The sequence below is a fragment of the Lissotriton vulgaris genome, chromosome 5 (genome assembly GCF_964263255.1).
Source record: "Lissotriton vulgaris chromosome 5, aLisVul1.2, whole genome shotgun sequence".
NCBI classification, from domain to species: domain Eukaryota; kingdom Metazoa; phylum Chordata; class Amphibia; order Caudata; family Salamandridae; genus Lissotriton; species Lissotriton vulgaris.
The window spans coordinates 1,181,369,915-1,181,382,397 of NC_141693.1; the positions used below are offsets into that span (position 1 = coordinate 1,181,369,915).

General features: G+C 46.2%; 1 protein-coding gene across 7 annotated transcripts in view; it reads left to right on the plus strand.

Annotated features, from left to right (window-relative positions):
- The window catches only part of PLEKHA1 (pleckstrin homology domain containing A1), a 712,942-nt gene that overhangs the window by 437,908 nt on the left and 262,551 nt on the right, over positions 1–12,483 (plus strand). For 5 of the 7 annotated variants that reach the window (XM_086922967.1, XM_086922963.1, XM_086922965.1 and 2 more), the window contains exon 11: positions 11,697–11,786. In XM_086922967.1, coding sequence (XP_086779093.1) covers positions 11,697–11,786 — 90 coding nt within the window. Of the gene's footprint in view, positions 1–11,696; positions 11,869–12,483 lie in introns of all 7 variants that reach the window. The other 2 variants (XM_086922966.1, XM_086922968.1) reach the window with 1 other exon arrangement.

The following is a 12,483-nucleotide window of genomic DNA, read 5'->3' on the forward strand; positions in this document are numbered from 1 at the left end:
GAACACCTCCCAGGCAAGGACAACCAGATGGCGGATCTGCTCAGCAGGTACAGCCATCAGTGCACGAGTGGGAGATATATCCCTCGGTGCTACAACCGTATTTCCAGCAGTGGGGTCATCCAGAAATAGACCTGTTCGCCACAAAGGAGAACGCAAAATGCCAAACCTTCGCCGCCAGGTTCCCACACCCGCAGTCTCAGGGCAATGTAATATGGATGAACTGGTCAGGCAGATTTGCGTACGCTTTTCCTCTGGCACTGCTCATACCGCTAGTGGCGCGCAAACTGCGGCAGCACTCAATGACACTCATCCTAGTTGCTCCAACATGGGCAAGGCAGGCATGGTACACCACGTTCCTAGAACTTTCTGTGGTGCCTCATCAACGACTGCGACTCACACCCAGTCTCCTCACTCAGAGCCATGGAGACATTCAGCACCCAGATCCGCAACAGTTGAGCCTTACAATATGGCTCCTGAGGTCATGGAGTTTGGCTACCTGAACCTGCCCCCTGACTGTATGAATATTATCAAGGAGGCAAGAAGACCTACAACCAGGTCATGCTATGCGGCAAAATGGAAGCGATTTGTCATTTATTCTTTCAATAACATAAATCCGCTAAATGCATCAACTCAAAACATTATATGTTATTTGTTACATCTACACAGATGCAATCTGGCATATAGTTCCATCCGGATACATTGAGCTGCAAAGGCAGCTTATCTTCAAAACAGGCAGCACCTTTCCCTTTTCAGATGCCAGCCATTAAAGCTTTTATGGAGGGACTCAAGAGTAATTCCTCCCAGACACCCGCCTTCACCTGTCTGGAATCTAAACATAGTTCTAACCAGACTGATGGGACCACCTTTTGAACCTCTACACTCTTGTGAGATACTATTTCTGACATGGAAAGCGGCCTTTCTAGTAGCGATCACATCGCTAAGGAGAGTTAGTGAGCTTCAAGCCCTAACTATTCAAGAGCCTTTCATACAGATTCATGCTAATAGGGTAGTGCTACGTACCAACCCTAAATTTATGCCTAAGGTGGTATCACAGTTCCACGTTAACCAAACAATAGAACTGCCAGTATTCTTCCCAAATCCAGATTCAGTGGCAGACCGAGCTCTGCACACACTAGATGTTAAACGAGCTCTCCTGTATTACATAGACAGGACAAAAGATTTCAGAAAGACTAAGCAACTGTTTGTTGCCTTTTCTCCACAGCACAAAGGCAACCCCATTTCCAAATCAGGTATAGCCAGATGGATTGTTAAGTGCATAAAGATCTGTTATCAAAAAGCTAAACGCACATTAACAGTTCCCCCATGAGCGCATTCCACACGCAAGTTAGGGGCGTCCATGGCTTTCCTAGGTGACATTCCTCTAGAGGATATATGTAGCGCAGCCACATGGTCCACCATACATACATTTACCAAACACTACTGCGTGGATGTACACTCCAAACAGCAAGCTGCTGTAGGACAGGCTGTTCTCAGGACTCTTTTTCAGACTGCTGCAGCTGGCACGGGCAACCACCGCTAAGGAGGAAACTGCTATTTATTCTATGCACAGATATGAATTCAGCAGCCCACATGCCTCGAACGGAATATGCTACTTACCAGTATGCATCTGTTCTTGGCATGTAGGGCTGCTGACATTCATATCGCCCGCCCTCCTCCCCGGTGCCTGTCGCAGCTGTAGCACTCATAATTAATCTCAAGCATGGTCATCACTTACTGTATCATACTCCATCTCTGCCACAATGGCGAAAAACAATCTGAGGATGGAGAGGATGCCCATGCGCACTGTAGTCTAGGGGAGGAGCCACCTATCTCGTGATACTTCGAAGACTCTTCCAGGACAACAATGTGCAATCATCCGGACCCAACACTAGGCGGCGATCTATGCACCGATATGAATGTCAGCAGCCCTACATGCCAAGAACAGATGCATACTGGTAAGTAGCATATTCCTTTCCACCTATAACAAGAGTAAAAGGGAGGTTTGTTTTTTCCGTAAATATCTATACCCATCCCTTTTCCAAAAGAAGGGTACCTCCCACATTACCTGTTATAAAGCATTTGTTGAACACACCGAGTCAATAAATGAGAGAGACACTCAAGAAGAAACTCGAGACCAATGTAGAAAAATAACCAGTATTTTTATATATTTTTAACACCACTTGATTGGGTAAGTACTTTTTGAATTAGCAACATTTTACTTCTAAGCTCAAATGACACACAAATATGTTTTTACTCGATAATCCTTTCCTATGGAGAAAGAAACATACTGCATACATATATTTTCGATTGGTTCTCTGGGGTCTCTTTTAGGAATTAAGGTGCTAGGGCGTCAAGGTCACAAGCTCCACCAGCAGTTCAGGTTTACCTGCCGTGGAGTGTCCGGATGCACAGGCGCTTGACGGGTTGTTAGCATTGCATGCTACACCGTAGGCAAGGGAGGGGGCACCCAGAAACATGCTACAGATTGGGAATTGGGGACTAGTCTGGGAACTCCCAACAGCGGACTCAGTTCGGGAGGGTCCTGGGACCAGAGGGGCACAGTCTGTTTTCATGGATCCAAGCTGAAGAGCTCGGGTACAGAGGGTTATGGTAGGCTGGGCCTGTGCGTCAAAGGCACTCAAGGGTCTCGGTCAGACCTGCAGAGGTCGATAAAACACGACAGCTGGTTCACTCTCGGTGCTGGCCTCTGTGATGCTGATGTCCCTCGTCAGCTGGTACGTCTTTGCGGTGCTTGAGTCTGGATTGAACTTCAAACTAGCATTGGTTGCTGTAAGGGATCCGGTACCCTGGGTATTGGTGCAGGGTGGCTACTGAGGATCCTGGCATCTTCAAACTTGGTGGGGAGACGTATCTGACCCCTGGGAGCATGGTGACCACCACCTGGGTGTACCTGGTGGTCAGTAGTTTAGTGAACGGGACATTGCGGTCGGTGCCTGCAGGTTGCAGGGAAATGGTTCCTCCACTTCAAGGGATGCTGATGGCTTGGCCACATGCTGGTGGCCTTCAAAGGCTTTTTGAGGATGCACAGCTGCAGGTCGAGTCAGGTTGTTGTGATTGTCGGGACAGGAGCAGGCAGGCAAGTTTTAATGCCAAAGTCCGCTGATAGTCAACGGTTCTCGCTTTTGCGGCTCTTCTTGGTCCTTTTTTTTGTCAGGTGAATCTGAGTTTCTGATGTCAGTTGCGACCTAAATACTGAATTTAGTGCATTAAGGGGAGTAGCCAATGGGATACTTACCTTTGGGCTCACTACACCACCTATATGAGCACTTCTGTGGGAATTATGCATATTCCTGTCCCAGAGTTCCTAATTCCACCAAAAACAAGATGGTGGAATCCTTCTTTTTTGAGACACATCAGGCAGCCCACCTTAAGGGTGTGGCTAGCCTGGTGGTGCAACACGCCTATGTTGCATATCTAAGTTCCCATCTGTCCTGGTACCAGATGGACCTCAGGGAGGAGGTTGGGGGGAGCAGGAGTCGCATAGCAAAGTCAGCAAAGGTTTTGAAGTCTCTGGCCTTGGTATGCAGATTCACTAGCCATCCTCTGGAAGAGGTGTAAACAACTGCTGTCAGAGCAGGCATTGTTTCTCACCTCAGAGAGTGTGGCCTCTCATCTCCAGTGGGTCAGAAACTTGTCTGTGGTGGTAGGCTGGAAGATGCCAGTCAAGAAGCAGGTAGGTTTTCAGGGGGGCACCTCTGAGATGCCCTCTGGTTGCAGTCCACTACCGGTATCAATATGACTTTTTTAAGATAAGGTGTTTGATACCAAACAGTATAGGTTTCAGTGACGTCATCATGTAGCTGAGAAACTCATAATGAACAGTGCCCAGCACATATATTTGATATGCCTTCCCTGTTTACTTGTGCTATCTAATAATTGACCTAAACAGCACAGGGGCATATCTGATCGTGCAGATATGTTCTCACATCTAATATAATGCACCCTGCCTTAACGCTTTAAGGCCTGCTGTAGGGGTGACTTAAATATATTGCATGTGTCTGTGGCATCGCACACAGGATGTGTGGCATGTCATGTTCTCACATTTGTCACTCCATTTCACGCAGCCTGCAATGGCAGTCTGCATGAGTTTGGTGGTGGGTACCTTAGTGTGGCACAATACATGATGCAGCCCTTAGGGACCCTCTTTAGTAGCCATGCCCTAGGTACCAGCTGGTACCCTTTACTAGGGTCTTGCAGAGGTGCTAAAGGTCTTACCGATTGTGGGAATAATTGAACAATTATCTTGTTTTAGGCAAAGAACAGTGGCGCTGGGACCTGGTTAGCAGGACCCCAGTGCATTTCAGTAAAAATTGCATCAAATACTAGGCAAAAAATGGTGGTGAACTGTCAAAAAGGAGTACTTTACTACAGGGGGTAGGTGACCATCATTTTGTGGTAAGTTTATCCCTTGTGTGACGTCAGACGGATCCTCACAAGTTCTTCTTTGTGGTCGACATCTTCAGATATTTTTTCTGCTGTTGGGTCTGGAAGCACAACAAAGGAGCTCCAAAGAATATTTGGAAAGACCAGAGAAAAGCCAGTGGTTTACCACAGAACACCGAAGACCACAGAAAGAACAGAAGAACAGAGAAGAGGAGCCTTCTCAACCCCCAACGGGGGACCCTGCCGGCAAACCTGACATAGCTGGATGATGGTGAGGAGAGAGGAAGCAGAGGGTCATGGAAAATACCCCCTTTAAGTTTTGCCCAACTTGCCACCACAAGTTCGCACAGAGAGCTACACACAAGGGCTACAATCCGTGCCTACTGAAGGACCAAAAGGACGAAGATTGCAAACCCTGCACTGAATTTGTGCCAAAGACATTCTAGGCTAGATTCCGACAACTACTAGCACACCACGTCATTGTTAGCCCCCAGAAGACCTAGGAAAACCTGGAAACCCTTAGCTTATCGAGCGAGGATGAGATGAACATTAAGAAGGCCGTACCAGTGCAGTGAGTAGAGCCAGACGCCAAAGACAGCGCCACCAATGCAAACGAGATAGAGGTGTTTAGGTAGGTGGCGAGAGACGCTGAAAGAAAATGGCAGAAGGTAACAAAGGATCCAAAAGGCATGGACTCCATGTCCTCGAAGACAGCCTCCACTAACAAGCACCCAACGAATGAAGGGCAGCATAATGTCAAATGTTCTTATATAGCGCACATATCACCGTGGGGTCTCATGGCGCTCACATAAACACAAGAAGCCCCAAGGATCCTGACCAAAGGACACCCAGGTGGGAAAATCTTCAGCAAACCCTCGACTCAAGTGGGTGCTTGAAAGGGAGCGAAGGAAAAGGCAACAAGACGAATGTGGCTAATTTGGAACTTGTGGCATGATCTCAACACAGAATCCCTGGAGGAGGACATGGGCAATTGTCTGTCGAGGCCTTCACCTCCTGGCGACTTGTCTTAGTCAAAACGTGGCAGATATATATGGTGTCCAAGTGTAGGTGAAAAATGAGGACTCTTGCTTTCTACTGAAAAATCTCATGCCCTCCCATAGCGCAAATCTTTACCTACCCACACTCTCCAGCATCCTTGATTAGGAGACGGAAGCCTTTAAAGAGATAGCCACAGCTATACATAAAGGGGAATGTCCCTGCAGACTGCGTCTTTGTGGCGAACGCAAGAAAGAGGAACAACGCTCTTCCATCATCGGGGCCTCCACCAGAGAAGGAGAGTAAAATATTGGATCTGGTGGGAAGGATGATGGAGGGAGAGAGGCAGCCACACAGTGGAGGATACCCAATTCCAGTGCCCTCCTATGCCACTATGGCCAACGACAGCTGGACTATATCGAGGAGCTGATGCAGACACTATCCGTAAGAGAGTCAAGACCATAGTCCAGAAAGGAAGAAACATCACCAACTCCTGTCTTAGGTCTGCGCTGGATGCACAGACACTGACAGACAGATGTGCTTGGGCAGCACACTCAGGAGGCATGCCTGATTGAGGATCTCAGGCATCAAACTAGAAATGCTGGCATTAGGCATCAATATGCCCATGGGCGAGGACCTTTTATGACATGCAGTGGATGAAACGCTGCAACAAATCAAAACAAGAGGAGATTCCAAAGGCAATGGGAACACTGCAGTACAGATGATCCTTCAGAAGAGGAGGATCAACTGCCAGTAGACCAACAAGCAGGGTTAGCTTTCCAACAGCCAATCAACACAGCTAGCAACAATCGAGTTTCAGCCAATAAGTGACACAGCAGACTGCACACCAGCACACAGCAAGGCAAGCCTTTTGAGGGAGGGAAAGAGGAAGAGGACAGCCCCCTAAAGGAGGGGTATCAATAAACAAGTGACTCCCTTGCCCCAGAGCCCCACCACAGAACACCAGTTAGAGGAGGAATAGGAGGATTCCTCCAGGGGTAGAGGTCATTCACCTGAGACAATTGGATCTTCGTCATAATAAAACACTGTTACAGGAAATAACTCACCAGCCCACAATTGTGAGAGGAGGTCAAGGAACTTATCCAAACATGAGTCATCTAGAGGGTCCATCCAGGGAGCCCGAGGGTGGAGTTTACTCAGCGTACTCCCTAGTACTTAAACAAAACTTGACACTGAGACCGATCCTAGACCTCAGATATCTAAACAAGGTCTTACGAACTCAAAACTTCAAAATGACTGTTTTAGAAGAAGGTGTCTCACTCCTAAGGAAGACAGATTACATGACCACCTTAGACCTAAAGGATGCCTACCTGCACATACCAATGAACCAGAGACATAAGAAGTACCTCAGATTTTTCCTGAACAAGGTACACTACCAATTCAGTGTGCTACCCTTTGGCATAAAATCCATACCAAGGATATTCATGAGAAACACCTTGTGGCAGCATACCTGGGAAGACCGGATATACACATGTATCCATACCTAGACGATTGGTTGTTAAAGGCAAATTTGAAACTAAAATGCCACCAAGACCTGCAAACAGTCACTACCAGGTTATAACGCCTTGAGTTTACCATTAACCATGAGAAATAATCACCACACCCAGAGCTTTTGAAGGTATTTCTGAAGAGAACCCTGGATTCAAGAACGGCATGGGCATACTCCGTGCATAAAAGAGCGATAGCAGAGCAAGCTCTCCTCTACCAGAGGGGCAATATCTGACCGAGAGGACTGTCATGAAATTGATGGTTATCATCCCACTCCTACTGCATGCAAGACTGCATGAGAGACCCATACAGGAATGGATCTGCAATGGATGGGGACAAGTCATGGGGAGATCTAGTGGTTATCATAGCAAGGGTACAAAAATAAATAGAATGGTGGAACCCTACAAATTTGATGATGGGGAATCTTTTTAAACTACTAGCTCACACAGTTACCATGACGATGGATGAATCCTACAAGGGCTGGGCGCACACATGGACAACTTGAAGGTCTGTGGAGTCTGGAGACTCACGGACACTGTAAGCATATAAACTAAACTGCATAGAACTAAAAGCTGTTGTCCTAGCATTGAAAGCGTTCCAGGCATACGTAAGAGGACAGACAGTGCTCATCCAAACAGACAACACAGCGACTATGTTGTACCACAACAAGCAGGGAGGTGAAAAGTCCTTCCCATTATAGAAGCTAGCGCAGCAGATTTGGAAATAGGCTATCCAAAGGAATGAAACCCTTGTAACAATACACCATCTGTGGAAACACAAAACACAGAGGCAGACCGATTGAGCAGACAAGCGAGCACCTCACATGATTGGGAGATACAGCAGGATGCATTAGACAGAATATTCAGATGCTGGCGTACACCAAGCATAGACCTATTAGCAAGTTCAGGAAATACAAAATGCTAGGACTTTGCTTCCAGGTTCCCACAGTGCCAATGTGAGGAGAATCCCTGTTGATAGACTGGTCAGGGAGATTTGTGTACGTCTTTCCTATGATCCCAAGTTACAGGACAATGCCGGGTAACTGGAGATGTTACTCATACTCATCACCTCACTGTGGGCCTGTCAAGTGGTATTCAGACCTACTAGAGATGTCCAGAGGACAGATCATTCCAATCAAAGCAAAGCAGGACCTGTAAACCATGCAAAACGAAAGATTGTGCCACCCAGAACCAGCCACACAACTTTTCAGCATGGCTTTTGAATAGCTAGAGTTTGGACATCTACATCTTCCACCCAGGACAATGAAAATCCTGAAGGAGGCTAGAAAGCCAAACACTAGGAAGTGCTACATGGACAAGTGGCACAAATACATTCACTGTTGGAGGGACAACAAAAAGATGGAGACAGGGAGGTATGGTGCATACATACCTTGCCCACCTACTGGACAGCGGCCCGACCCACGCATCATTGAATGTCCACCTGGCTGCCTTAGTCGCAGGAACAACCGAAAACAGCCTCTTCACACTCGTGGTAGTGAAATGATTCCTGGAAGAAAGTGGCGCCACTAAGGGCCACACCGATGCCAATATGGAATCTGTGCTCCCTACTCACACAACAGATGATTGAGTCCTTTGCGCTAATGCACAAATCAGAGCTGACATTTTTTATCCTGAAGACATAATTTCTAATGGTGATCATGTGACTTTGCATAGTCATTAAGCTACAAGCCCTGAACATCCACGAACCGTTACTTCAAATCCAAAAGGACAAAGTTCTCCTGCGAACACACAGTTTCTGGCAAAGGTAGTATTGCATTTCCACATCATCAAAAGCATCAAACTACTGGCTTTTTTTCAGGATCGAAAGTCACAGGCCGAAAGGGCGCTGCACACATTTGACGTATGACGAGCACTTGTACTACTTGCAAGTGGCAAATGCAATTAAAAACGGGAACCAACTCTTCATCTCCATTGCCTGGGCAAGCAAGGGCACACCAGTGACTAAGGGGACGATTGCACGATGGATAGTGAATATTATCCAAACCTACTGCACAAGGGCAGGTAAAATGTTACCCACATGCCCAGGGCAGGCTCAACCAGGAAAAAGAGCATAACCCTAGCGTTCCTAGCAAACTTACCCATTGGCTACATCACTATGGCTACATCTTGGTCCTCCCCACACATCTTCACAAAATAATAGTGTGTGCACATCCTGATAAACCGGGAAGCACAGTTGGGAACAGAGAATGCTACAACACCGGTTTGCCAGTTCACCCACTTTTCAACCCATCTAAATACAGCTGCGTAAATCAGATGCACAACATATAAATCCAGAAAAAGATTCATGCGCAGAACAAAATGGTTACTTACCAATAGTTTTTCAGCATGAAGTGTTTTATGGATTTAGGTGACCCTTCCAGCTGGGTATGAATGGGGATAAAAAGTGAGGTAGGCAACACTTCAGAACAAGCAAAGTTCCTAACAGATCAGGAGCTAGGGGGAAAACGCCACCACACACAGGAACCTCGTAGAAACTTCCCGGGGGCGGGTGGGGCGACATCTGATGTCACACAGGGAAGGACTTACCAACAAATGGTGGTCTCGACGCCCACACAAAAGAGAAGCGAAGGAGGACTAACACAATTCTGGACCCAACCACTAGATGATAGAAAAGATGCACAGCATGTGAAACCAGAAGACTGCTCGGGTTGGAAAACAAATTCTACTGCTAAGTAGCTACTTTGTTCTCTCACACCCCTTTCTTAATGCCTCAATGGGACCTCAATCTGGTTCGCACGTTTCTGAGGTATTCCCCCTTCAAGCCCTTACACAGCTGTTCTCTTCGGCTAATGACTCTGGTCTTTCTAGTGGCCATTACATCGACCAGAAAGGTCAGCGAGCTTTGGCTAATGACTCTGGTCTTTCTAGTGGCCATTACATCGACCAGAAAGGTCAGCCAGCTTCAAGCTCTGTCGCTTAACCCTCCATATACCTGCGTTTTCCTTGACAAACAGGTCCTTCAGGCGTGTGCATTTTTTTCCTGACGAAGGTTAACTCATTTCATGATAGTCATCACTTTGCCCACATTTTCGCTCCACCTCGTCCTTCAAAGGAGGAGAAGTGACTCCATTTCCTGGACCCAAAGAGAGATCTCTTGTTGTACATTGATCACATCAAAGACCATCCGGTGGACAATCAAATCTTCATTAGGTTCAGTGGCACAAAAAAGCAAGGCTGTGCAGAAGTGAGCCATCCTTGGATGGATTGTATTTTCTATTAGTATCTGCTATGCATTAGTTGGGAAGCAGCCTCCTGAAGGTTTGCAAGCCGCTACTACTGTGTTAGCACTTGGGGTATCTCTCCTGGACATCTGCCATGCTGGTACGGGAGTGTCACTCCACACATTCACTACCTGCATAGTCAGGTCTGTCGAGATGGACATTTTGCCTCTAGGATTTTCTGGTTTGAGGTATTGTTTGGGTAGGTTTTCTAACGTGAGAAATATGTGGTTAGAAGTCTCCAACAAAAGAATAAGCTGCTAAACTTTGGTAATGTTTTTTCTGGTAATTACTCTAATTGCTTATTCTTCACCGAAACTCCCATACTTCACACTCTGCGAACTGGGGTCTTCACCCTAAACATCCCAATGGCCACTGTACACTGGTCTAACATTGGTTTTTACGTGGATCTGCGGCTTGGTGTAGAAATAGTCACAAAAGAAACTGATGTTAGCCTGCTGGGTGGCGCTATATGGATAACGCACAGCCGATCGACAACCCCTACCAGCGCTCAAAGATATGTCAAGAGTTTCTGGATCCAGTCTGATGCCTGGGGAATATTCTAAAGTGAGGTATCTGCGGTTAGGGAGAGTCTCTACCAGAAAAAGCACTACCGAACGTAAGTAACTTGCTCATTGGACTGCGTTATGAATAGCTAATTTTAATAAATCATGTTTTGAAAATATGGAAAAAAGAATAAATAACACAAGAAAAAATCACAAAGTATGGTTCAATTGTTTATAAAAGGAGTCCATATGAATGGGCAATAAAAACGCGAAGTGGTCATTAGAGACAATGGGTGTAATCCTAGTGAATTTTCGCCCCATGGCACAATGGTGGTAATTTCTGATAAAATGCTGGACATGGTACAGTGATGACAATCCCTTGTACCATGTTGGCCATGGCACAGTGATGGTAATCTTGGCAACATGCTGACCCTGGCACAGTGGTGGTAGGTTCTGGTAGAATACTGACCCTAGCACAGTGATGATAAACCATGTCATATTGTGGGCAGAGATGTGCCACGGTACAAATCTAAATCATGATGAACAAATTAAAGTTCAGGCAGGCTCAGAGAAGAGAAGAACTGGTACAGGTGAACATTTGTAATAGGTATGTTTGTGTACATGGATAGCTAACCTCTCCAAAACTGAAGACAAATGTCTATGCCATTTCCAGTGTTTTGTGGAGCGTGATAGTCAAAAATGTGAAACCTATTTCACTGGTAAGTGCTTATTTAAACCTTCCTCTTTATCACCAAAGCATAACGTGTTACGTTTCGGCATTCAGATGAATTTTATTTGGATGTAATCTTTGCCATTCTACAATTATCTTAACTCTGTAGGAGTGGCGTTCCTGTTGGTACTTGTATATGAAGAATCATATGTTTATATTAGGTTGATGACATCTGTATGAGGATTGTTAGGTCTGTGCTTTGAAAGTATTTGAAAGTGTTGTTAAGTGACAGACACCATGTGCTAATTAATGTGTCTTGTACAGGAGAATGATGATTGTGTTAAAAACATATCTACTTTTTATTCCATTGCAGGCGAATAGCCCTGAAGATATGCATGGTTGGATAAAGGCTGTATCCGGCGCTATCGTGGCACAGCGTGGACCTGGCAGATCGGCAGCCTCTGTACGTCCACTCTGGGCTTCTAACACAGTTGGGTTTGTAAAAGGAATGGGGTGTCTTTGCACTCACTTTCGTTGTGCAGAGGGTGTGTGCATGACCTGTTACTTTCTCTGCAATATTTGTCTGCTATGTTTACGTTTGTGGTCAGGTTAGCCCTCTTGTTGTATTATTGTGATGGTATGGTCAGCATATTGGTTGTCGACGAAGGATATGCAACAACTAAGTGTTCTAGATGACAAGGTAGGTGACTCCTCCTTTTGGTGATAATACGCAAGGGCATCAACTCCATTTTTTGATTGTGTTTTTCCGCCATTGGGTATGGATGTTAATCGCTGCGCTCTGTCAACACTGTTCCTTATGTTTCCCTTGGTGTGCAAGACACTCAACCTCGACGGTATTGTTTACAATTGCGTATACTATTCTTCGCTTGTCGGATTTTCTGGTTAAAACTCACTTTCGATCGGTAAAGTTCATGGTGGGCCATCAGGCCTACCTGCCTCGGTTCAACTAGCAGTCGATGGAACAAACTCCCTTTAAATTCTCCCCTCAGTGCCACGCAAAATACCTGTGCACCGACTCACACAGCGTGTGTAACCTGTGCTTGTACCCTGAGCACAGAGAACAGGACTGCGACACATGCAAAGTGTTCTTCTCCAAGAAGACACTTCGCAACCGTCAGGCTCAACGTCCTAACATGCAA